The 25,592-nt window shown below is 43.8% G+C and overlaps 4 protein-coding genes across 4 annotated transcripts; all 4 read left to right on the top strand.

The window, feature by feature from the left end:
• The first annotated feature begins 1,118 nt into the window (after positions 1-1,118).
• atp5po (ATP synthase peripheral stalk subunit OSCP) lies at positions 1,119-3,918 on the top strand. Its single transcript, XM_079167014.1, has 7 exons — positions 1,119-1,171; positions 1,457-1,501; positions 1,592-1,702; positions 1,964-2,093; positions 3,182-3,294; positions 3,465-3,551; positions 3,652-3,918. The coding sequence occupies exons 1-7, from the start codon at positions 1,145-1,147 to the stop codon at positions 3,760-3,762; spliced, it is 624 nt and encodes a 207-aa protein (XP_079023140.1). The 5' UTR covers positions 1,119-1,144; the 3' UTR covers positions 3,763-3,918.
• Positions 3,919-4,227: 309 nt separating this feature from the next.
• LOC306701645 (UPF0461 protein C5orf24 homolog) lies at positions 4,228-5,674 on the top strand. Its single transcript, XM_079167013.1, has 2 exons — positions 4,228-4,459; positions 4,745-5,674. The coding sequence occupies exon 2, from the start codon at positions 4,748-4,750 to the stop codon at positions 5,414-5,416; it is 669 nt and encodes a 222-aa protein (XP_079023139.1). The 5' UTR covers positions 4,228-4,459; positions 4,745-4,747; the 3' UTR covers positions 5,417-5,674.
• A 1,707-nt stretch (positions 5,675-7,381) lies between these two features.
• On the top strand, positions 7,382-19,628 carry nsd1a (nuclear receptor binding SET domain protein 1a). The gene is made up of 23 exons (XM_079168061.1): positions 7,382-7,675; positions 8,308-9,164; positions 9,625-9,766; positions 9,945-10,117; positions 10,199-12,032; positions 12,223-12,347; positions 12,717-12,936; positions 13,030-13,133; positions 13,237-13,275; positions 13,390-13,611; positions 13,703-13,798; positions 13,929-14,052; positions 14,158-14,358; positions 14,803-14,982; positions 15,582-15,738; positions 15,852-16,057; positions 16,187-16,299; positions 16,395-16,664; positions 16,762-16,878; positions 17,001-17,142; positions 17,266-17,372; positions 17,469-17,667; positions 18,218-19,628. Exons 2-23 carry the CDS (start codon positions 8,325-8,327, stop codon positions 19,078-19,080), a joined length of 6,474 nt encoding a protein of 2,157 aa, XP_079024187.1. The 5' UTR covers positions 7,382-7,675; positions 8,308-8,324; the 3' UTR covers positions 19,081-19,628.
• Positions 19,629-20,889: 1,261 nt separating this feature from the next.
• Positions 20,890-25,232, top strand: slu7 (SLU7 homolog, splicing factor). Its single transcript, XM_079167920.1, has 15 exons — positions 20,890-21,028; positions 21,249-21,409; positions 21,597-21,750; positions 21,833-21,913; positions 22,003-22,167; positions 22,352-22,414; positions 22,532-22,663; positions 22,817-22,914; positions 23,003-23,070; positions 23,344-23,483; positions 23,741-23,902; positions 24,000-24,101; positions 24,198-24,275; positions 24,404-24,526; positions 24,638-25,232. Exons 2-15 carry the CDS (start codon positions 21,249-21,251, stop codon positions 24,815-24,817), a joined length of 1,707 nt encoding a protein of 568 aa, XP_079024046.1. The 5' UTR covers positions 20,890-21,028; the 3' UTR covers positions 24,818-25,232.
• The last annotated feature ends 360 nt before the right edge of the window (positions 25,233-25,592 follow it).

Here is a 25,592-nt window from a genome sequence, read left to right on the forward strand (position 1 = left end):
GATGGCCATATGTTACCACACAAATAGTATTTATTTAAACTAAGGGCCAAGTACAGTTACATTTGAATGAAGTTTGAAATGGTTTCATTGAAGTTTTATTTGATGTGGTTCAATGTGAGCGCTTACAAAAAAGGTTGATATCTTATCACGAGTATAGTTGTCTAAATGTCAAAAATTCAGTTTCTGTTGAAGACTTTATTTGTATAAATATCTAATATATATCTAAATCTAAATCTATATCTAAAAGAAAAAGCACATGCCAGTAATCAGACTATTTAATTGGCTCTCTCAGGAGAACACGTGAGATGTACAGTTTGGTTACCAACTGTGTGCTCCAATACTCATAACCACAATACTATTTAGTATACCAGACAATTATTAAGTATGTCCCAATGCATTGTATGTAAGTTCAAGCTGCAATGTTATGACGAAGTAATATGTCCCCATTGAACACACACTGCATGCAACAGTGTGTACTTTAAAACAGCAGCTGCAGTATGCACTAAAAGAAAAAAGAAAGAAATGAAGGTAGATCATTTTGTCAGCAAGTTGGTTCACTCTGTAAAGTGGTAAAAGGAGCAAGGAACATAATGTGAACATAAATGTGTTTTTTAGAAACGTGAATACTCATGTTTTAAGGTATGAGATACCTCAGGAACTACCAGTTGTAAGAATGTGTTTTATATAGAACTGGAAGGTCATTCGGAAAGCGCAGACCTCTGCCAAGGGCAATCCGCTCCAGAATGTAACAGGTTCTTCCTTGGCCCATGCTACGTCAACCAAGTTTAATGAAAATCGGGCAAGTTACTGCCGATAAACAGTCAAATCTACAAACTGACGAAAAATATAACCTGTCCGAAGGTCAGAATAAACAACCTGGAGGCGAAATGCTACTAAAAATGTGCTTTGAAATTAAACATACATTTTTGCCAAGTTGATGTAATTTTCCCATTCGACAGAATGAGTAAAGTGAGATATTTTTAAATAAAATAAATTGTGGTTGTCCATTTAGAAAGCCTTTTTCCCCACCTGTTAGATTGCGCCACACTGAAAAGACTACATTAACCACAAGCTTTGTTAGACGCCTCCCTCTGAAGAGCGCATGCGCAGTCGGTTATTCTACTCTGGACAGCTGTAGGAGAAAATGGCAGCACTCATGCTAGGACAGCAGGTAAGACATTCAACCATTTTTGGTGATTTTAATCATTTTATGGTAGCTTTGACCGAAATATTAATGTCTAAAATAATCTCTTATTGTATTGTATCCCATCTGGAGACCAGGAGCTAACGCTAAATGTCCATCAATTCCACGCTAGGCTTTGCACTTGAATGACTGCTAACGTGTTAGCCTACCAGCTAGCTGTCTATAACGTAAATGGTACAAAGCGTACCAAACGTTAAATTAGTTTAAGTTCTGGTTTCTCTGTGTTGACATCATGCATTGTTTCTATTCTAGGTCCGCCAATTCAGCACGTCTGTGGTCAGACCAAAGCTTGTTAAGGTAAATAACGTCAGACTGCACTAAGCATAACTGCCCGTTTAGTAGGAATGGTGTTCGCAGTCTAGTTAATCTGTATTTATGTGCTTACAGTCTCCCATCCAGGTCTATGGAGTGGCAGGCCGCTATGCTACTGCTCTGTTCTCAGCTGCCAGTAAGCAGAACAAACTGGACCAAGTGGAGCAGGAGATGGGAAACGTGTCTGTAAGTCAAAGTCAACACTCTGAATTGCAGTTTAATGAAGTCAATTGTAGGTGAACGGATGATGAAAGTAGTGTTTTTAGCAACGTTTCGTCCCAAGGTGATGAGGATGTAAGTCATTTACATTGTGGGGGAAGAAATCAATAAATGTGCCATATATCAGAGGAGTGAAGCATTGGGATAATGTCATGATTTTCAAATTTTGCAAATCCATGCTGTTCCAACTAAAGCACATTAATTGCTGTGTGCCATCTTGTTTTTCAGACTCTGATCAAGGACCCATATGTTTCCAGTATTGTAATGAATCCTCATGTGAAGCGCAGCATCAAGCAGAAGACTTTCCATGATGGTCTTGCAAAGGCCAAGGTTTCATCCATCACTGTCAACCTCATCAGTGAGTGATCACTGTGCAGTTTAACATGGCATTATCCTAATCACAGCGTAGTCGATAGAGGTTACAGGAACAGTACGATGAGTTCACCAGCACACACCAGGTTTAATTGTTGTACTATAAAGAAGCCAAAGCAATGAACAGGTTTAGCACTTTATTTTTGTATTAAGTGTGCTAACAGGAACCAACATGCAAATCACATTATATCGTTTTCTTTATTCTCAGAAGTCATGTGCTGGAAGTACACTTAAATATGCAATGTTTTTTTTTTTATATCTTGTACACAAAACCTTTTCTGTTGTGTTTTCTAAAGTTAGAAGACACATGGTGAAGAACCAACTCAAATTGAAATCATCTGTGGCTCTTAGTACCTTTGACCTCCTATAGAGGTCACAGACCATGTGACTATTATACAGCCGTAGTCTTCCTCTGATCTGTAGTCTCCTGATCTGTGTATGTATGTCTGTTTTTTTTGTTTTGTTATTTAGGAACATTTGTCGGCACAAATGTGAACAAAAATACAAATGAGATAAAATGTCTTTTCATTCGGCCAGTTATAAGCTCCTCAATGCATTCCCCATGGCAGCAGTGCTCCGCCATCCCTATGGTTCAGTCCCATAGGAGTGCAATATTAATTATGCTGTAGATGAACTAGACGAAGGTAATTTTTGCCACTTTGCATTTAGTCAAAGAAACAAACTATCAAGTGCACACAGACTGTTCAGACCCCGATTAGTGGCACAAACTAACAGATGGCTAATGTAAACTAGAGACCGATGCCACATGTGAAGATTATAAGATAGCAGTGTTACTTTGACCGTCTCAGCCTTTCAGCAGTTTGGTTATATTTTGTGTATTGTTGCTCTACTGTTAGTTAGTAGTTGGTTTAAAAAAAAAAAAAAAAAGAAGTATTATCATAATTAAAGACGTGGTGTGGACCCAGTAGTAGGGGTGAAATGCTTCCCCTGTTTCTTTGGAGCAGGTGGCTTTGCTTTACGCATTGCACCTTAAGGCAGTCGGTTAGTATTGCAGAGAAACTATACTAAAAGTATTCAATCTCACTCGAACGTATCCTGCTTTTTGTTTTGCAGCTGTTTTGTCTGACAATGGTCGTCTTCCTATAACTGGTGAAGTTATCACTGCTTTTGCCAAGATGATGAGTGCCCACCGTGGAGAGGTCATCTGCTCCGTCACCACTGCTCAGGTATGAAATGGATGGACTGACGCATCATCGCTGAACCTCCTACACTAGAAAACTCTTCACCTCAAATATAATACTCCATATGATTTAGCAGTCTCTTAAAAGTAATTAATGGCATTCTTTATACTGTAAATATGTTATACAATCAACCAATTCATATTTATCCATTTTAGCCTTTGGATGTCGCTAATCTTGCTGACCTGAAATTAGCTCTCAAGGGCTTCCTTCAGAAGGGGGAAACTATCAAGCTGGAAACAAAGGTACAGTGTCAATGCATGATCCCAGAAACATACAAAATACAATTTTGCAGTTGGTGTGACTTTATCTTTATATGCAAGTAAAACTGTCTCCTCTTCACAGTCGGATCCTGCAATCCTGGGTGGCATGATCGTCAGTATCGGAGACAAGTACGTGGACATGTCCACCAAAACAAAGATTCAGAAGCTGACTAAGCTCATCAAGGAAACTTAAGTCCTGTGGACTTAATTAAGCAAAAGATCGAAAGGCGACCATCGGGGAAAATGCTGATTAATGTATATTGCTATCTGTTCTGGCATTGCAGTTGCTCCATAAAATCCAGTTTCTTTACTTAAAGTTGATATGGATGTTAATAAAACGTACAAAACAATGGAGAATGGTGTTTGTTGTCGTCATTGTTGTTTATATGACACATGCATGCTCATATTAGCAGTTACCAGTGACGATTTTTACACATGGTTTAGTTACAGTATCCGGCAATTCTGGACAATGTGTTGATTATATAGTTTGTGGAGTTATGATTGTTTATAATTTTGTTTATATTGTAAATAGAGGCCCACGTTTTTAGATACGTCTTTGTTTAACAAAACCACGTTGGGTGACACTGATCTGCCTCTCCGTTTCCTGGATGCCGTTGTGCGCATGCGTGCTAAGCGCATCCTGTTTTATCAAATTTCTTTCCAGGCGAAAATGGCTGCCTCTCTGCTCTAAACCTCTGCTTAAGGATTAAATGAGCATGAAATACATGCAGTAGGATACTGAAATTTGCTGTCCCGCTTCAAGACCTCAGTCATGGCCGCCAGGGCGTAGTTTGTGCGGCGTCTTCACAAAGATGTTGTGGCTGCCAGAGAAGGAAAATGTATGCGATCCGAAATTAACCCTTTCCATCTAACATCCACCAACAAATACGGTACGAACTATTCATTTCACCTTCTTCAAATAGATGAGCATTGACGTGAGGTAATAATAATGTTCGTGCATGGCACCTTTTTTGTTGTTGTTGTTGTTGCAAACTGCAGCCCTAGTTTACCTCGCTTTGTCTTTCCATCACTTGTGTGTTGTGTTGCATCGCCAAAAGGCCTGTTGGCGCCACCAAAAGTAAACTAAAAAGCTTCTTTGGCTTTGTGTTTGTCTGGTTACACGTGTGGTTTTTCTGTCTAATGTTTATATTTATATTTACCTGCCCTCCCAACAGAATATGATGCATCAAGTGACCAGCAGCAACAGTGACTATTGTATGAGTGGACTGGCAGAGGACTGTCATCCAGCCAGCCACTTTGATTTATGTAGCACACAGTCCAGCAAATTCTACCCCTCGCAGACAAACCCTGGTCTGCAGCTGTCCCTTGCCGGCCTTGCCCCTTTACCACCGGGCATGCACAAAGCCATGGTATGTCAAATCCAAGACACGCAGAACGACTTCCAGCCTCAGACAGTGAGAATCAGGGGCAGTGAGGCTGCAGGGCCCGATGGCTCTAAGAAGAAGAAGGGCATCGTGAAGTCGGGGCGTAGAGGGAGGCCATCAGGGACCACGAAGTCAGCTGGTTATCGTACAAGTACCGGACGTCCGCTTGGGACAACTAGAGCGGCTGGGTTCAAAACCAGTCCAGGGAGGCCTCTTGGTACCACCAAAGCTGCAGGATATAAGGTCAGTCCTGGAAGGCCCCCCGGCAGCATCAAGAGTCTAGCTCGGCTCAAGAAGCTGGAGTTTGGTTGTGACAGCGCCAAGAAACTGGACTTTAGCAACTGCAGTGTTCCCAAGAAACTGGACTTCACTAGCTGTGATGTTCCACCTTTTCCATACACTATGATGGAGAAAAGACCCCTCTGTGAGTCCAGTGGCAAAGTGGATGAAACCAGTGAATAGATCTGCAGGTTACTCCCCAGTGCTTGAAAAACATTCGAGTGTATGAGCAAGAAGATGCAGAAAACATTTCTCACAAATGTTAGAGGAAAGAACTTTTTGCCATTTAGAACTGGCTCTGAATGAGTTTGTACAGTGTTTCACATTTTCGTCATCCTCTCATAATAAATGACAATTAAAAGTATGTTATTCCAGTTTGGCAGAGATGCATGCGTATGAATTAATCACACCAATCAGTATTGGCATAAAAAAAAATGAAAATTTAGAAGTTTGTGGTTCAAATTTTTTTTTTTCCTCAAGCATTTTGTACCTATGTGTGACATATTATTTGTCTCTGCTTTTACATTTCTATAGCGTGTTTCTTGTGACATTTTTTTACATTCTTAAAAATGTAAGTACAGCCAGTCAAATCAGTTTTTTCCTGGGCATAAATATGTGGATGTATAGTTGTCCTTTCTGTGTTGTCCAGTTCAATATGCGTTTTATTTGTGATATCATACCTAAAATGGGAACACTGCGATACATCTTTATTCAGCCTGAATAAATGCAGGCTAAATAAAATGTATTTAGCCTGCATAATATCCTTTTGAACACGGTATTTGTTATTTCTGCACTCTGTGAATACAGTTTTTACTATGTACTGACGGCCTGTTTTCGTCCCCAAAGCACTTCCAGACTTACATGTATGTTGTTAATGCTGTTAATTAGGAAATAAATGACTTCATACAACAGTTTCTGCTTTGTGATATATGTAATGAATAATAATGTTCTACATGTGAAACCAAAATAAAAGAAATTGTCTTTTCCACATAACTATTTCCTGTCAAATTGAAAGCATGTAATTCTCCCCTGTGGACACAAGAGGGCCCGTGTCCCCAGACGATATATTCACCTTGTAATAATACCTTTATTTATCCCTTGTTACATTAAATTACTGCCTACTGACAATAGTGGTCTTACTTTTTGGACGTGTTGTTACACAGTGTGGTAGCAGGATTGGTTAAAAGGACAATTAGCCGTGTTTTATAGTAAACGCTAGACAGCTGATCTATTATTGTGGGTGAATAAGTCACATGTCGAAACTATCTAGCGCTTCTACTGGATCATTCACTCGAAAAGTTAAGTAAATGAACCACCCAAAGATGTGAATAAATAACCCTGATAAGCCTAGTATTTAAACAAATAAATCAGCACACAGGTAACAAGCACCTCTGCTGCTGAGTCGGCACGTAACTGAATGGTCTTTGTTTGATCTTCAAGGACTGGGAGCCTATTGTGCTCTCTGAATGTTCGTGTTTATGGATATAGTTAGTGTGATCCACCACGAGCGCACCGAATCCTTATCAGGGTTACGCGAGGGCACGGTGGACGACGATCACTAGGGGGGTTTTGATCGGAGCAAATCCTGGTTTAATGCACGCTTGCGGCCACACTGACTCCCTCATCGTCCTTTCCTGAGCGCCTAGCGGCCTGTTTCCTCATGTCAGAGGACTCAGTGGAAAAAAAGGCAACATGGCGCGCGGAGTTGGTTTGACCGGAGAGGCCGTGTGGTTGTTTGCGCAGTGCAATCATTTTGTGTTCTCGATCTGCCTACGACACACACACACACACACACAGGCCTGTCAGTACACAAACAATGGGACAGACGCGAAGAAATGGGTCACATTTCCAAAACGTTCATTCGTGTTTATTATGTCATATAGCTGTTCAATAAAGGCTTCACTACCACTGACTATTAGAAACTTTACCTGGACGTGCATGCGCGCGCGCGCACGTGTTTGTTTGTGTGTGTGTGTGCGTGCGTGCTTGTAAGTGAGCGCGCGCGTGTGTGTGTTAGGAGGGTGAGTGTCACGGCCCTATGCAGACGGGGGGTTGGGTAGCAGTGCCGATTGGTTGCTGCTCACCATCACAGTCAGCCTGGGCTTGTTTTAACATAACCGGGGGCACTTCGACAGCAGGCAAAAACCATGTAGTAAATAAGCCGCTGTGGCTGATCAGGGACCGGTTATGGCACACTGAATTTGCGGTGCGGCGTATTGGAGATTGACGTGTTATTTTGTATTTAAGGTGACAGTTTTTTGTAGGGGGCCGCCGCTGATCAGGCGATGAAGTACAGAGAATGAGAGCTGTGCCTTGGCCTACTGCTAGTGCCGCTGCAGCTGGGATTGTGCAGATCCGCTCTCACAAACCGAGAAAAATACTCGCTTTGTGCCACATTCTCAAACATCCGCTGCTGCTTTCACGTTGACCGACCTCCAAATGGTGAGTTTTTCGCGTTTTTCCACGTGTTGATAGTGTTGTGAACTTAGTGCCGATCAGCCTTTTTTTTTTTTGTTGTTGCGTGTGTGAGTTAATAGTAGCTTCCTATGTCGGTGTGTGGCTGTAGCTTGTTTGTGTGAGCCACTCACTGTGTTTCTGTGATGGCTCAGTGTCACCACCTCTACTACAGCCTCAGCGCTCCTCCATTGACTGTACTAGGCAGCGATCGCCATGACCCACAGCCACCAGACAAAGCGGCAGGCTGCTATTTTCTGATAGTTTGTGAATGAAATGTGTGGAAGGAGAGGGCCAGCGGTTGTGTTCCGTGTTTTGTCCGACCGGCCTCTAGTATGGAGGCCATGCAATGTCGGCTTATTATTGTGTGTATGTGTGTGTGTGTGTGCGCGCACAGTGACAATTCGTGGCTGGTATGCTCCTTTATATAGGTTTCTGTTTACTTGATGTGATTGTCGCTTTATTTCCGCAATGGTTTTTTTTATATTTCTGTTAGCATGCTTGAATTGAATTTACAGTAAACAAAGCTTGTTAACCTCCACAGATTTTTGTTAAAGAGAAACTTAAATGTGTGGTACATTTCCCTCGTCTAACCTGCCTCTTTTTCTTTTATTTGACAGGATATAGCCATGACAACATGAACCAGTCCTACAGGCCGGCTGTTAGGGTGGGCTCAGTGTTTGGCTCAGGCCAGCCAGAGCTGAGGCCCCGTAATGGTCTTGTGGGCACTTCCTATGGAAACCAATGTGGCATTGTGAGACGTGGGTCAGACCAACCGTCAGCCGTGCAACTGCCATCCTCCAGCCTCAAGCAGCCAGCTGCACTGGGGTACAATCAGCCAGACCGATCTCACTGCTACAGCCCGCTGAAGAGGCTGCAGGACCTGAACTCTGCGGTCAACAGGCCTGACCTAGAGAGGGACCTCCATCCTAGGAACCACTTGCACTGTGCAAGCCCGATCAGTGATGATGATGAGTTTGAGGCACCATCGGTCCAGCTGCCTCCTTCTCCGGGCAATGATGATATGGAGCCCTTTGAGGCTCTGCAGGACGTGAACAGAAATGACTTCTCCCCTCACAGTCCTGACAGCATGGAGCGCTGCTCTCCCATCCCCAATGGCTACCTGCATTTTGAATCCACGCTGTTTGACAGCAGTGACATCAAGGAAGAGGGGGAGGACAGTAGTAGTGAGGACACCGCACATTTTCGCCACTCCCCAAAGTTGAGTCGGGATCGAACTGTGACTGACAGTAAGACTACAGGCAGCTCAGGGGTGGATAAAAGAACATACAAACCTACTGTCTTTAACCTGATGTCCAAAACTATATCTGAACTCAACCCTACACTAAGTCCCAGCGCACTGCCAGAAATCACTATGAGAGACGGATGGAGCTTCGGTGAGGAATCGGACAGTGATGGTGAACTTACATCTCCTGTTGACCCTGGACTTATTTCACCAGCTGGCACCAACTCGAATGTGAGTCTGACACACCTGGGTTACTTACTTTACCTCTGTACAACCAACGTGACGTCAAAGTTCATCTAGGTTATGTATTACCACTGAGAAAGGCAATAAGAATTCCCATGCGTTGAAGTGATAATTAAGTATAATGTCACTGGAGCTGGACGGGTACAGGTCTACCAGTTGTAGACCTGTAATTGATCTTTCAGAAATGAATTGTACCATGTGTAAGGAGCAACTTTTTAAAATATGAACACAGAACAATAGAGAATAGTCAAAAATCAGTGCTAACACAATACAGGTTCTTAACTGTGTAAATATTGTTAGAACGCAAAGGTACGTAATGCACAGGATGATCTCTTTATCTGTTATTACTCAAAAATGTCTGAAATTTTGATTTGATACTTACAATTTTGATATACACTACCAACGTTTTCTGTATTAGATATTAAAGTATTTTCATTGTCCTGGTCAGTCCAATAGCCCAAAGAAGAAGCTTCTTCCTGAAGTGAAATACATGAAAGGGGACTTGGTGTGGGCTAAATTCAACAGACGGCCCTGGTGGCCCTGCCACATCAACTGTGACCCAGACCAGGGGATCTACACTAAGATGAAAGGTGAGGTTTCATTCATATCGAGCAGTGAAGGAGAGGAAGTTTGATCCGATTATGCATTTTATAATCAAATTATTTACTGCAACTCAACCTTTACTTGACAGGTTGACGCCAACAAAAGGAATTATACTGTGTGTGCGCAAGGTTATTAGTAATTTGAACATTATTTACTTGGTTTCAGTTCCCCATCCCCGTCCTTGTCGGATGTATTTCCTGGAAACCATTGGGGAGATTGCGGAATGTGCCTGGGTCCCCGGAAATGCCGTTCTTCCCTTTGAGGGAGGCCATCAGTTTGAAGACCTACCTGTGCTTAGACGGAGAGGGAAGCAGAAGGAGAAAGACTACAAGTATACGGTAAATTCATGACATTACCTGAAAAATATAACACAATGTTATTGTGAACATTATTTTGAATGTTATTTCTGTTCTTGGCAGATACCCAAAAGTTTACTGACTGCGTGGAAAGTCGGTGTGGCAGAAGCTGAGGGTCTGCTCCCAGACCGACGAAGGACTATTGAAAGCGTGCTTTCAGTGTCTGACAATGGAGAGGAGCGTGTGCCCAGTCCACTCCCTACTGCAAAGCCACAGGACGCCCCCTCTGTCTCTGTGGATACTGGTCGACCCCCATCACCCAATATGGCCCCCAACGGAAATGAGCACGACGTCATCAAAAACTCTCCTTCAGTTCAACTTAATAAGAGCAAAGCTTGTAAGAAGAAAAAGAAATGTTTGTCAGACATATTTGGTCATATAGTTGGTGGATCAAAGGACTCGTCTACCATCACAAACGTGGCGGAACGGTTTCATACAACAACTCGTACTCTGAAAGATGAGCCAAAGGACTCACCTTATGCAGACCTGGATTCAGTTCCAATACTGCATCGTCCTAAACGCACATTAGTGTCTCCATTACACGATATAGAAAGATTGGTCAGGAAAGAACAGGGTTCAACAAAAGCTAAAACAAAGTTTACTGAAAAAGTGAACCATTCGACAGATCCCTGTGATTCCTTTAGCATTTTAACAAAAGGGTTGACATCTAAAGACGATTGTGAACAGAGCTTGGGCAGCTGTAATGAATTGCCGTACAGTTCAACTGAAAAGCACTCTATGAATCTCCCTGCCAGCAGTCGTCTGATGACGAGGGCTCTGAGAGCAGAGGAAGAGACGGATCTCAAAGATGCACTGGCCTTAAGCCAAATCTCAACAGATGCCCACGCTGATGATTGTCTTGACAACACACCTACTGATGCACCCATCAAAACTGAAAGGTCTCCTCACTGGGAATCCCCCAGCAATGCATCATCCTCTGCAAATCACAGCTCTCCAAAACGGCGTGCTAGGAAGCCTGATAAGAAACACATTCGTAATGGCTCATTGATGAAGTCCATGTGCTCAGGTGTAACCACTGTGCAACCGGTTACGGTCAAGACCGAAAAGCCGGATCTATCGTCTTCTACTTCCCCGTCCTCATCTCTGTCTCCAATGGATGCTTTCCAGGATGTCAAGGAACTCATGTTTAAATCTCTTGTGAAGGAGGACAACAGTGACTCTGAGCAGACCGCATTTCGGACTGATTCCAATTATAAATTCAGCACCTTCCTGATGCTCCTGAAGGACATGCATGACACCAGAGAACAAGAAGGTAAACCCCTGGCTGTCCCGCCGTCGCCAGTCCTGATCAAGGAGGAACCCTTGGTCATCCCTACGTCCGAAAGACGAGACCTGAAGGGTTTTTCTGATGGTGTCACCCAAAGGATCAAAACAGAGAATGGGAGGTCACGGAAATCCACAACACCCAAAAGCACAGCGGGGAGAAGAAAAGCTATCATGACAGCGGACACCTACCATTGTGAAGTCTTTCCTATTCGCTCTCAGATTGGGAACTCAGACAAGCAGCGTAGAAAACAAAGACTACCTGCCAAACTAAATCTCAGCATACCTGGGCTTTCTTCGGACCTGGCTAACCTGGCTTACGGCAGGGAGTTTGTTAGTGGCCACGCTGACTTAGCCGATCCTGGGTCTTGTCCTCCCGCCGCTGCTGATCCCTCGGCCAGCTACCTCGACAAGAACTCAGGATCCACAGTGGCTCCAAAGAAGCGCTGGCAGATGGTTGAGGGGGCTGCTGAGAATAAGGGTGAAGTTCTGAGTGAGGCGTCCGCTGAGATGAACGGGTCTTACAACATGAGAGCGTCACCAGATCTTGATCTGGGAGTTGAGAAGCAGGAGGAGAATGACTCGCTCTTCTCAGAGACAAGCAGCACGGCCGGTAAGAATTCATTTGTTCACTAAAATGAGTATGAACATGTTATACCTGTGTATTTGTTGTGTTGAGGCACTTTTTCGAGAAGACTTCTCCTTGATCTACTGTGGCTCGGATTGGACGTCGCTTTGGACAAAAGTATCTGCCGAATGAGTGAACGTGTAAATGGACATGTGTTTTGTGTGTGTCTACACAGGAAATTCAGAGAACAAGCGTCTCCGGAAACCAACTAAAAGGCTCCTGGAGTCAACTGAGGAGTATGAACAAATATTTGCCCCAAAAAAGAAATCAAAGAAACACACCTCAGAATCTTCCAAAATGGTTAGTTACCTTACATTCCAATTGAAAGTACAAAGCAGTAACTGGTGTATTTATGAAGTATCTTTTATTCACTTGTTGTTGAAGAACATGAATTATCCAAATCTGCTTTCAGGGTATTTTTCTCTGTAAACATGAATCTAACTAATCTCCTTGCACTTTCACAAGACTGAATAAAATCAGTCATGTGTGAAGTAAGTTTTGCGGATAATTTATAGAATTACACACCAAAAGAATCAAATGGACGCATCGTTGCATCATTTACGGTGTTCTTGTTAGGTTATCAATCTATCTTTATATAACCTTGATAGACTTTTAATCTCTGGAAAATGTAAAATATCATTTGAATTTAATTTGCATGTGTGTACGCAGCAGACATCAGGGATGATGGCACTCCATGATCTCAGCACCCCACCGGGAATAATTACCTCAGCCTCGTCTTCTGTTGAGCCCGTCGAGGCTTCGGCAGAGCTGGAACAGAGTCCGTCTCCGGATGAACTTTCTCCTGTAGCATCCCCACTATCTCCAGCTACAACACAACCCTCCCTTTATGCAGAGACAGCAGAAGAAACTGATCTACCTCCTGAATCTGGTAAATAAGTCTGAATATGATGTCTAATCCGGTATCGTTGTATGATTTTTTTTATGGAATAGATAATGCATTATTGGGTATTTTTTACTTTAGATACAGGGTTATTGGTCCAAGACAGAAAGAGGCCAAGGAAGCTGTCTCACAAGGTGCTAGAATGTACCATAGAAGAAGTGTCTGTTGCTCATACAAAGAAGAAGGTATGTTGGGAATAAGAAGGCAGTAGGGGGGTGTTCCAACTATCACAGTTAGTGTTTTGGACGAGGAAATGTTGAATGATTTCACAATGTCTTTGTTTTCTAGGAGCCAAAGCGACAAGAAAACTTAGTCAAGAAAACTCAGGTACTACAAAAGCACAACTCAAAGCAATCACTATCCCAATATACCACCAAACAGTATACTTCTAGAAAATGTATTTAACCATCCTAAACTACAAAGAAATCTCACTTTTGATAGGTTGGATCTGTGAAGAAAGAGAAGCCTGCACCCGGTGCATCCTCTGCTCCTTCTGCTGCCCCCGAGCAATCAGAAAGCAAAGACCTCCCCGTGGTCCTCACTCAAAGCCGGCCTCCCAGCCCTCAGGGATCTAAGACGCCCCAGCAGGAGGCCGAGGTGGAAGCCTGCAGCACTGAGGAGACGCAAAATGCACACACTGGAACACTAACTCCCAAACCTGAGGTGTGCACGTTGTATCGATCAGCTGATAAGACATTGGTCATCAATCATGCATCCATGAGTGTTAACAGGATCTCTTTCCTCGTCTCTTTAGGAGCTGCTGTCTGTTAGTTTGAATGACAGCCTCTCTTCTCAAGTGGATGTAAAAGGGAAAATAGGAGCTACATCCTTAAAGGAGAACGTCTGTCAGGTGAGATGATCGACCAGGAAGTAAATATGTTTTGCTTTGTATGGCTTTGCTCCCGGCACGTCATTTATTTCTTACCGGTATAGGCCATGAGCATGGTCCTTATTGTGCATTTGTGTGTATGTTTGTGCAGGTGTGTGAGAGGACAGGAGACCTGCTGGTGTGTGACGGCCACTGTTATGGAGCCTTTCACCCGCAGTGTATTGGCCTGTCAGTGGCTCCCAAGGGGAAATTCCTCTGTCGTGAATGCAACGCTGGTGGGTGCTACTGGTGTCTGACAAAGGACTGAATCTGTCACTGATCACAACAGGTGTGTCCTTACGTAACAAAAATGTGACCTTATTTGTTTCTGTTGCTTTCAGGTGTCCACACATGCTTTGTGTGTAAGAAGTCTGGTAACGGTGTAAAGCGCTGCATTATACCGCTGTGTGGGAAGTTCTACCACACCGACTGTATATTGGCGTACTCAGCCACCCAGCCACATAACAAAGGCTTCCGCTGCCCTCTGCATGTGTGTCTGTCCTGCCACATCACCAACCCTCTCAACATCTGTAGCACTAAAGGTAAGTTCCCCTCTTGCCTGTGGATTGGATCCACAGGATATGATAACTATGACTTGTTAGAAATGGTCCACAAAGCTTTGAAGCCACAGCGTCATAGATTACACACTATATTAGTGAAGAACTGGGGACCATAGGCGTAAAGTCACTGTTCTGTTTAGTATGATATTGAAAATTGTGCTTTATGCCACTGAATCCACTTTGCAAAGATGATACAGAAGCCCTGACTACATTGTTACCTGCTTAGCATCAGTGTGTGTGCACTAAGGGGCTAATAAGACATTCCAGTAAAATAGATCCACTTGCTGCACATGACTTAGACATCGGTCGCTCAATTCAGTTGACTGAGAGCACCGTGCGTTGTAGAGTTATTGTCGCACAGCTCCAGTTTAATGTCCAGATGTGCATGGATTAAGATGCCTTTGCTCCTCCGTATTTCTATCGTAGGTCGGTTGGCTCGATGTGTTCGCTGCCCTGTGGCCTATCATGCCAATGACAACTGTATGGCAGCAGGCAGCCTGGTGCTGGCAAACAATAGCTTCCTCTGTCCAAACCACTTCACTCCCCGCAAGGGCTGCAAGAACCACGAACACATCAACGTGAGCTGGTGCTTTGTGTGCTCTGAGGGTAAGTCTGGCCTTGTTTCATGGTCATTTTAACTCGTCATCAAAACAGCTTTACGACTGTGACCACGAACACATTGTAATATGCGTTGAGATGTGAAACTGTCTCATTTTTTCCAAACTGTTTCCATGTTTGAAATGTTAATAAAAAACATAAGTGATTGCACTCGTTCTTCTTCGGGACAACATAATGTGTATTGTATTAATTAATTTGTATGCCCCGTCCTATCTGGCAGTTAAATGCTCCCTCTTGGCAAAATGCTGCTTTTAAAGGAATATGTCTTTACATTACCACATGTTTTGAGTTTAACACCGTCGTTAATAACACAGATTAGTGGAAATTGGCACAGTCGCAGTTGAGTTAATTTGATTTCACTGTTTTATCTCCTTGTGTGACAATAATAAAACTGTTATTTAGTTACTGGTTACGCCTCACAAATACAATTGCTTGATTTTTTTCCCTGTTTGTTTCATATTATTGTAAATCAAAGTACCTCTGGGCTTTTAGAGTGTTTATTAAATCAAATAAGCTGCGACAATATGTAGCTGAACCTAACGATAATGGAAATACCTTAATCGGTGTGTTTTGCTGTGATTTCGTAGGGGGCAGTCTGCTGTGCTGTGAGTCCTGTCCTGCTGCTTTCCACCAGGAATGCTTGAATATAGAGATGCCACAGGGCAACTGGTTCTGCAATGACTGCAAATCTGGAAAGAGGCCTCGTATTAAGGACATACTGTGGGTCAAATGGGGGCGTTACAGGTAAGGTCACAGCATTGCCTTCCCCACACACACACACACACACACACAGTGTCTCTAAGCAACAGCTAAGTGTACCCATGTGTATGTTTCTGAAACCTGATCTGAATCTTCAGGTGGTGGCCTGCAGAAGTCTGTCTGGCCAAAGATGTCCCAAACAACATCTTGAGGATGAAACATGAGGTGGGAGAGTTTCCAGTGCAATTCTTTGGCTCCAAAGATTTTGTGTGGACGTACCAAGCCAGAGTCTTCCCCTACATGGAGGGGGACACTCACAACATCGAGAAAATGGGAAAGGGAGCAGATGCAGTGTACAAAAAGGGTGCGTACTTGTGTCCAGTATTGTATTTTATATTAGATCTATGTTCCTGCTTTTGATATGAAGACATTCTGTGGTATTTTTCATATTTAGGTTGTGTTTTAATTGTTAAAGTACTTTCTGTCCTTAAAGCCCTGATGGACGCAGCAGAGCGGTTCAGAGCGCTCCAGGCAGAAAGGGAGATGAAGCAGCTTCAGGAGGACAAAAAGAATGACAAGAAACCTCCTCCATACAGGCACATCAAGGTACTGTGTGCTCATTTGTACTTCTCTACCCTGACTAAAGAGCAGCTCACTGAGATGTACGGTAAAAACATCACTCTCCTGTGTCTGTCTGTTAGGTCAATCGGCTAATTGGTAAGGTGCAGATCTTTACCGCCGACCTATCGGAGATCCCACGTTGCAACTGTAAGGCGTCGGACGAGAACCCGTGCGGCGTCGACTCCGAGTGCATCAACCGCATGCTGATGTACGAGTGCCACCCTCAGGTGTGTGCGGCAGGGGAGCGGTGTCAGAACCAGGCCTTCACAAAGCGCGAGTACACACCTGTGGACATTTTCAGAACACTGTCCCGCGGCTGGGGCTTAGTTGGTTTGTCGGACATCAAGAAGGTATGTCGGAAGAAAATAACCAGTGTGTGTGACCATGATACGTTTACCTCGCTCTGTTGTTAAGTAACTGTCTCCTTCTTTTTCTGTTGCTTCTCAGGGAGCCTTCGTGAGTGAATATGTGGGAGAGGTGATTGATGAAGAAGAATGCCGAGCCAGGATCCGACACGCCCAGGAGAACGACATCTGTAACTTCTACATGCTTACACTGGACAAGGTGATTCTGAGCCCATTGATCACAAACACAGCACTCTGTATAGGATACTGCTCAGCAGCACCGCCGATGCACAATGTAGATCTGATGCTTTGAGCTAACCAGTCTGTATTGTGTTATTCAAGGACCGGATCATTGATGCCGGGCCCAAAGGGAACCAGGCTCGCTTCATGAACCACTGCTGCCAGCCAAACTGTGAGACTCAGAAGTGGACTGTGAATGGGGACACCAGGGTGGGGCTGTTTGCTCTACAAGACATCTCAAAAGGTTTGAGTGACAGCTTACTTCTCACTTTGGTGTTTTGTAGGATTAAGAATGCAGATAATGTCATTCATTTACGCAATCTACACATCCGAGCGCAGCATAGATCTAAGACAACGTGTACTTTAGGTGTGGAGCTGAATTTCAACTACAACCTGGAGTGTCTTGGCAATGGCAAAACTGCTTGTAAATGTGGAGCACCCAACTGCAGCGGTTTCCTGGGGGTCAGGCCAAAGGTAAAAGCTTTAAAAACAAAAACAAAAACACCATCCCGTCCGAAATGTACAACTTCAAAGAAGAGCTGCCTTGTAACCTCTCTATTTGTTGATCAGAACCAGCCGACAGCTGAGAAACTGAAGGATGGTAAGAGGAAGGTCCCCATGAAGAAGAAGACCAAGCAAGAAGTGACCAAGGAGAGGGAGGACGAGTGCTTCAGCTGTGGTGACGGGGGCCAGATAGTGTCCTGTAAGAAGCCGGGTTGCCCGAAGGTCTATCACGCCGACTGTCTCAACCTGGCCAAGAGGCCTGCAGGCAAGTAGAGGTGGAGGGCTGTGACTGTTTCTATAAGGAGCCCATGTTATTCTACTGTAGTGACACTATAAAGTCAAAATGCTTGAGCTGCCAGATTACGTTTGAATAAATTCAGTGGAATGTCAAATTAGGTAATAACTTTTTGTTTGTTTAGAAACTAATATAATAAAGGAGTTATTTATATTTTATTTGTATGAAATTGTCAGATTTTGGTAATGGCCGTATGGACAAATTTGGATGTCAGCGTGGGGCTGAATTTGGATGAAAGTGGACTAAATAGCAACATTTTTAGTGACTATGTTTTATTCTGGATGATGACAGATGGACCAGATGACATGCATTTTCAAACTTGCATCCGGTTGAGTGTCATTATCCAAATGGAGTTTATGATCATACCTCTATGAGTTTTATAAGACGGCTGTTGTTATGCCAAATAACGTGATTTATTACATTTGATCCCTTTGGTTAAAATCGTATTCTTGGCACCTTCAGCCTTTAAAAAAAGAAACATATTTTCCTAACTTGGTAATGACGGTGATCTTGTCTCCAGGGCGGTGGGAGTGTCCGTGGCACCAGTGTGACGTCTGTGGTAAAGAGGCAGCTTCGTTCTGTGAGATGTGTCCCAGCTCTTACTGTAAGGAGCATCGTGAAGGCATGCTCTTCATCTCCAAACTGGACGGCAAGCTGTCCTGCAGTGAACACGACCCCTGTGGACCTGACCCACTGGAGCCTGGGGAGATCCGTGAATATGTGCCCAACATGACCTCCATGAGGCCGGGGGCCGTGGCTGTGCCTGCCACTCTCTCGCTGGGCCCAGACTCCGCAGGAGCCAGTTCCGCCCCCGCCACTTCCCCTGCAGGCCAGGCCGCGTCGGCCGGGCCGGGGCCTCCTCCTCGTCTCTATATCAACACAAAGACGGCTACCTCGAGCTTCATCCCCTCCAACAGGTCTTACCGCACAGACAGGACTGAAGGGAAAGGGTTTTCCACTCCCACCTCCTCCAAGGACGAAAGAGAGGACGGGGAGGTGGAGGACGGGGAGGTGTGCGGGTTAGAGATGGAGGACTTGGAAGATGACGATGAAGACGCAGAGGACGAAGAGGATGACATGGAGGAGATGGAGATAGTGGAAGATGAGGAGGACGAGCCGCTGTATGGAGACGATCTGCTGGAGGAAGGCGATGACGAAGAGGAAGACGAAGGAGAGGATGTGTATGACACTTGGGGGGATTATGTGGATGCTGATGCTGATGCTGATGCTGATGCTGATGCTGATGCTGATGCTGATGATGATGCTGATGATGCTGATGATGCTGATGATGATGATGATGATGATGATGCTGATGATGATGATGATGATGATGGAGAGGTGGAGGGGGAGGAGTGGGGGAGAGTGGAGGACGATGACAAGTGACTCAATCCACCCGTTCCTTCATGACAACTCAGCAAAAACTCTCAACTGACAGTCGTAGGACAAAAAAAGTTTGGAAAAGGCTGAGAGAGAGTTTGATATTTTGGTACCTATTTGAACGCAACACTGCCTTCACCTCGGTACCGCGTTGCCTTCTTGTCCCCAGACTGCTGGACTGACAGTGGGTCCGTGTACTGGTGCTAAGTCTCAAGAACTGACTCAGTCCGTCTCTTTATACTTATGTCGATATGTTTGTGTCTGGTGCTGTTATGTTCTTTCGTTTGTTCTTTCAACATTGTTTACATTTTTTGGCCTTTTTTTAATGTTTGGAATATAAGAAAAAGGTGAGAAGTTTCACCTGACCAAACTGTCATCATAAGGGCATCTTATGTTGCTGTTACTGTCTTAACCTTGTATTTTTTAATTACGAGAGTGATCAAAATAGAGGTCTCACTGGTCCATGTTAGAGTTAGGCACAGCAATGCCTGCTTGGTGCTTCTGAGGAATGCAAAAATAAACCCACTGGAGTCTTTAAGACTTTAGATGATTCTTCTCACTACAAAAACGGCCTGTTCATTTTGTGTTTTACGGTTTTTATCAACAGTTGGGTCAGATATCAGAGAAATAGAGTAACGTCATGACATCCTACAACTTCTAAATCAATCAAAGATATAACTTAACACTTGTTTTGCATCCGTCACTTCTGTCCCATTCACTAAGTTTGAAAATCAAAGTACTTATTCACTCGGTATCTGGTATTTTGTTCACTTATAGTCACATCTGGTAAAACAAATCTTGTCTCAAAGAGTCAAGTCAATATATCACAACACTGTATTTATGTTTGCTACTGCAATCTCACAGTTTACATGTTTGATAGATACGGAGGCACAATCAGCAGTCGGCCGATAGGGAGTTAAAGAACTGCACGTTTTTACTTCTAAATTGACTCTACAAATGGTGTCTACAAGGGCTTGAATTTTCACATTAAGTCTGGCTAACTTTTGATAACAGTGACTTGAAGTTAGGCGTCAAACTACAATATACTTTCTCCCGATCACGCGCACATCATGGTTTATCATCATAAACCTTGCATCATACAGAATTCAAAGAAAGATTTACCAAGTCTGGGGAGACTGTTAATGAAGGGGATAAAGATAATAATAAGCCACTATTGATAAGCAGCAGTTCTTTATGTTGACTATTTTATTTTTGATCATGATCAGAGTAAGCTCTATAGGGGCCCCAGGGAAATTGAGCTGCTGGGCCCCTATTAACCCTTTACTCCTCACACTGTCTGCTAAGTGTTCACTTTTTCTGTGCTATAATACTTCTTGGCCTCAATTTGGTTACATTCATTGATTTAGGAAATTACAAAACGGGTGCAGACACTGTAAATGAAAATGTCATTAAACCAATACAAGGATCCACTTCAGGGTCCTTATATATCAGTTGATCCTGGCTTTGGTGAAGCATATTCCCAACATAACTTACAGACCAGTAGACACAGGAAGCCTGGGAGAGTTGTGCACTTTGCACTGTTAGTAATCCAGCAGGGCAAACAGTGTGCTTGTGCCCCCAATTTACTGGTGTAAATGAGCATCATTTATCTTTCAGAAGTGTGGTGAACAAATACAATAACATCTGCTTCGGACCACACAGAAATAAAATGTCCTGGTTAGATTACACAAGCATGTAAACAACAGTATCCGTGCGAGCAGCCGTGTCCACTTGACGTCGCTCTCTCCTGCAGTGGCTGTTGTATCTCGGTGATTTAAACACCACAGAAGAAGACAACGACGTGACGTAGCTGCAGTTGCTGTAAAATGGCGTCGATCGTGTGTTAGCCCAAAACATAACGGACGAGTTCAAACACAGAGCAGGGTACGGAGGAAACTACCGTTTATTTACGGAGTAATATCGACCACGGTGTCATTTGTTGGATCCTAACAAGGTAACGAAGTTACTAGCGTTTGTTAAATCGATTCATAAGAGACTAAATACTTCACTTTTAAGTCACTCAGCAGGTAAACAGCTAACGTTAGGCTAGCTGACGTTACAGTGACGTTAGCTTCAGTATTAACTTGAATGAAGGTGATTGTGGATGAAATGCACTCGCTGTTGTATGGGTTTAAATTCAGGACAGACACGTTTCTATTTAACACTTGACGCAGATGGAAGCCATGACGGAGGAGCAGCCTAACGTGAGCGCGGAGGGCATCGTGGGCCTGGATGAGCCCAAGAAGATGACCAGGGAGGACTGGAGGAAGAAGAAGGAGCTCGAGGAGCAGAGGAAGCTGGGAAACGCTCCGGCTGAGGTGGACGAGGAGGGGAAGTAAGTTCATGGCTGCAACGAGAGGCTGCAACGTGTTCATATCTGGATATTAAAGTCTATTATTCTAGTAAATTGTTCTATCTTTTCAATGTGCAATGTTCTTGACCCTCACAAGAGCCTGGTTTGTAACACAGCCACTGTTATTACATTAATGTGACCCACTTGTGCTGCTTCCTTTGTCTTCCAGGGACATAAACCCTCACATCCCGCAGTATATTTCATCAGTGCCGTGGTACATCGACCCGTCCAAAAGGCCCACACTAAAGCATCAGAGACCACAGGAAGAGGAAGAGGCTTATTACTCAACTGTTGGAGAGTGGTACAAGAGAGGAGTGCAAGAGGTGAGGGTGAATCAACGAGTTACTTTCATAGCGTCATTACAAATGCACTTTAAAGTTAAAAGCTCTTTCTTTCGCCAAATAGTCTGCTGTCAGCACTAAGTTTCGTAAGGGAGCTTGTGAGAACTGTGGAGCCATAACACACAAGAAGAAGGACTGCTTGGAGGTAAAATGGATAACTCATCTTTCATCTTGCAGTATGTTATATCTGGCATAATTCAAGTTAACCTGAGCTTCACCTTTTTGTCTCATCAGCGACCCAGAAGAGTTGGGGCGAGGTTCACGGGTAACGGCATAGCTCCAGATGAACACAGTCAGGTGCTGCTGGACTTGGACTATGATGGGAAGCGAGATCGCTGGAATGGGTATGACCCTGAGGATCACCACCGCATCGTGGAAGAATACGCCAAAGTAGATCTGGTAAGCAGTGGTGAATTAAGCTTGGTTTAACTCTGGAGTGTTTGTTTGGTTTGTTGAGACAGGACAACAAACGTTGGTGGCACCGTATAATCTCTGCCAGTATGAAAAAAAAGTCATTATAGCGGTGTCGCCTGCTTTCCCTTCACCACATGAATCAGACTTTGTATTTATTTCGGCCTTTCAGGCCAAAAGGACGTTGAAGGCACAGAAGCTTCAGGATGAGTTGGCCTCCGGAAAACTGGATCAAGTAAGTGTTCCGGTCAAGATCGTAATAAATGTGAATTTCATTGTTGTCTAATTTAAGAGATAAAATGTAGCCTCTTGTCTAGAAGACTTTTTAATTCTTTAAATCATTTCTCTGCAGGAGCGCGAACACGACAGTGAGGACGAGGATGAAGATAAATATGCGGATGACATCGACATGCCGGGTCAGAACTTTGACTCCAAGAGACGTATCACTGTTAGGAATCTGCGTATCAGAGAAGACACAGCTAAAGTAAGAGACACATCTGGAAACACAGTTCAGCTGTCTCACTGAGATGTTGCTTGGACTGTTTGGTTGCCTCTAAGGTTCACTGTGAGAGGTGAGCTACTGTTACTAACTCAGAGACGCCCAATCATCTGAATTTCTCGTGTCTGTTTCTCACAGTACCTGAGGAATTTGGATCCAAATTCAGCATATTATGATCCAAAGACTCGAGCTATGAGAGAGAACCCGTACTCCAACACTGGCATGAACCCCGACGAGTAAGTTGTTGTTCTTGTATTTCCTGATCGCTCAAACATTCTCATTGGCTTACACTGAAATGGTTGTGTAAACTCTTTTGTCTGACAGGGTGGGGTATGCTGGAGACAATTTTGCTCGCTATAGCGGGGCCACCATCAACATGGCTCAAACACAGTGTAAGTCGCCAAGATATCTTCCAGCACTCTTCAGCCCATCACCACCTCCACTCTTAGTTTTATAATTTCCTGATATTGAAAAATCCATAAATAAGATGAGACCCCAACGGCAGGATTGTTCAGTTTTGTCATAAATAAATTATTTCCTTACACACACACACACACACACACACACACACACACACACACACACACACACATACACGTATTACATTCCCTCTCAAACAGGTTCTGTATCTTGTAAATAATCGCCGATGCTTCACCTTGTGACAGTGTTTGCCTGGGAGGCCTACGAGAGAGGCTCTGAGGTGCATCTGCAAGCCGACCCCACCAAGCTGGAGCTGCTCCATCGCTCCTTCAAAGTCAAGAAGGAGGACTTCAAAGAGAAACAGAGGGACGGCATTCTAGAGAAGGTAAACCGCTCAGCATGTAAATGTGCACTATGTTGGAATGAGTAATGGGACATTGTGATTCTTTGAGTCGATGAAGTGGTTTTCTTTTGAAATGTGAACCAACTGTCTGGGAATGTTTTTTAAAATAATAAGTAAATAAATACCGTCGGGCCTTAAATCACGCTACAGTATTGCTCCCAAACAGCTGTGTAGGGGCTTAGGTATTCATGCTGGCTGAAGACTTCACAGATGTTTGTGCTTTTGTGTGTGACGATCAGTATGGAGGTGAAGAGCACTTGGATGCTCCGCCGCGGGAGTTGCTCTTGGCCCAGACGGAGGACTACGTGGAGTACTCTCGTCACGGCGCTGTGCTGAAGGGACTCGAGAAGGCCGTGGCTCGCTCCAAGTATGAGGAGGACGTGCTCCTCAATAACCACGCTGTAAGGACGGCACAACGCACTGTTGGGGAAACACATCTTGCTATATTTTGGTCACATTTCGTTTGTTTGTATTCTAAAACAAATCTGTTGTGTTTAGTGTATTTGGGGCTCCTTCTGGACGGATGGCTACTGGGGATACAAGTGTTGTCACTCCATGGTCAAACAGAGTTACTGCACAGGAGAGAGTGGAATCGGAATAGTAAGTAGATGCATTACAAGTGTTCAAAGAGCTGGTTTTATACACAGGCTCTGTTTTGTTACTGACATTCTGTTTTGTTGTCTTCGTCACCTGAAGAGCAACTCGGAGTGTGTTCCATTTGAAGAGGGACTGGCGGAGCTACAGGAGGAAGAAGAGCCCAAGACTCTGCTGGAAGTAAGTGACGCCGGAGAGTTAAGATTGTCACGGTTGCCCTTAATGCTCACGATGGGTTTCTTTACTGTCAGTTTAAATGTAGGTTGTCAATGTAGAATGTTAATTGTGTCAATGTTTTTAATCCCCAGATGCATCGAGATAAGATGATGAAAGAGAAGAAGAAGAAAAAGAAGAACAAGAAGAACAAGAAGCACGGCTCTGACAGCAGCGACTCGGAGGATGAAGAGAAGAAGAAGGAGAAGCTGAAGAAGGTAGTTATTTGTGTTTTTAGATGGCAGAAGGTGGTTCTGTGATCAACTGTCCGTAACTCTGGTTTAACTGGTTTCTGTGTGACTGACCTCCAACCGGTTTCCTCCTCCCAGGCACTAGAAGCAGAGGACAAGCGGGTGAAGCAGATAGACGCCATAATGCAGGTGGAAGAGAGAAAGAGGCCGTACAACAGCTTAGGGGAAGTAAAGGCACCCACTGAGGAGGAGATGGAGGCCTTCCGCATGAAACGCTGCCGGGCCGACGATCCCATGGCTTCCTTCCTGGGACAGTGACCTGCTGACCCCCCGAAAGTCTCCTCAAGGACTCTTACCAGAGCTGCTGCTCGGTGAAAAAAAAACGTGTCTCAGACTCAGAAAACTCGTCTTGTGAACTTACAGCAGGAGGCTTCTGTTTGGTTACCAGCGTGACAGAAACTGTGTACAGTGTTTTGTTCATTTCAATTTGATCACTTATTGTTTTTGATGCCACAGGCCGGTAGAACATAGGACAATGAGAATCTATGCTGTTTGTACTTAAACAGGTTAAAAGAGTTTTCTTAGACATGGGAGCCTCCCTCAGTCTCAATGTAATTACTTTTAGTGGGAATAATGCATTGTTTTTATAATAAAATATACAGTTTATGTATATCTTTTTTTATTCGTCTGGATACTTTGTCTTGTCTTATGCACATTGATAAAGATAATTCTCAAGCCATATGGTGTACTGCTCATCTCTTCAGTGGTCATTATGGATCAATAGGAAAGTATTATATGACAAAGTAACTGAAATGGGATAACATAATCATATTTTTCTTATAAGTTCTCTCTTGCTGTGCCTTGTGAGGATCAATGTGTGCATTTGGTGCTTTTAACATTGCTTCATAAATGGCACCGGATGCGACTCTAGAAGTTAACTGTTACTGGCTTTAAATGTCACAATTTAAATATCATTCCAACTCATTCATTAACAAGTCTACATCACAGTAATACGTGTTCAGGTTGATTATAAGCTGATTTTAGTGATCACACCTCTTTGTTGTTAATAGCGTCTCATTGAAACCTGCAACAC

This window comes from Pholis gunnellus (genome assembly GCF_910591455.1).
Source record: "Pholis gunnellus genome assembly, chromosome: 10".
Lineage (NCBI taxonomy): Eukaryota > Metazoa > Chordata > Actinopteri > Perciformes > Pholidae > Pholis > Pholis gunnellus.

Coding starts and splice junctions, on each gene's coding strand:
- slu7 (XM_079167920.1), top strand. CDS start 21,249: ATGGAAGCCATGACGGAGGAGCAGCCTAACGTGAGCGCGGAGGGCATC. Junction 21,410..21,596: donor GAGGTGGACGAGGAGGGGAA/GTAAGTTCATGG, acceptor TTTGTCTTCCAG/GGACATAAACCCTCACATCC. Junction 22,168..22,351: donor AATACGCCAAAGTAGATCTG/GTAAGCAGTGGT, acceptor TCGGCCTTTCAG/GCCAAAAGGACGTTGAAGGC.
- nsd1a (XM_079168061.1), top strand. CDS start 8,325: ATGAACCAGTCCTACAGGCCGGCTGTTAGGGTGGGCTCAGTGTTTGGC. Junction 12,348..12,716: donor CCTCAGAATCTTCCAAAATG/GTTAGTTACCTT, acceptor GTGTGTACGCAG/CAGACATCAGGGATGATGGC. Junction 13,276..13,389: donor ACTTAGTCAAGAAAACTCAG/GTACTACAAAAG, acceptor CACTTTTGATAG/GTTGGATCTGTGAAGAAAGA.
- LOC306701645 (XM_079167013.1), top strand. CDS start 4,748: ATGATGCATCAAGTGACCAGCAGCAACAGTGACTATTGTATGAGTGGA.
- atp5po (XM_079167014.1), top strand. CDS start 1,145: ATGGCAGCACTCATGCTAGGACAGCAG. Junction 1,172..1,456: donor CACTCATGCTAGGACAGCAG/GTAAGACATTCA, acceptor TTTCTATTCTAG/GTCCGCCAATTCAGCACGTC. Junction 1,502..1,591: donor TCAGACCAAAGCTTGTTAAG/GTAAATAACGTC, acceptor ATGTGCTTACAG/TCTCCCATCCAGGTCTATGG.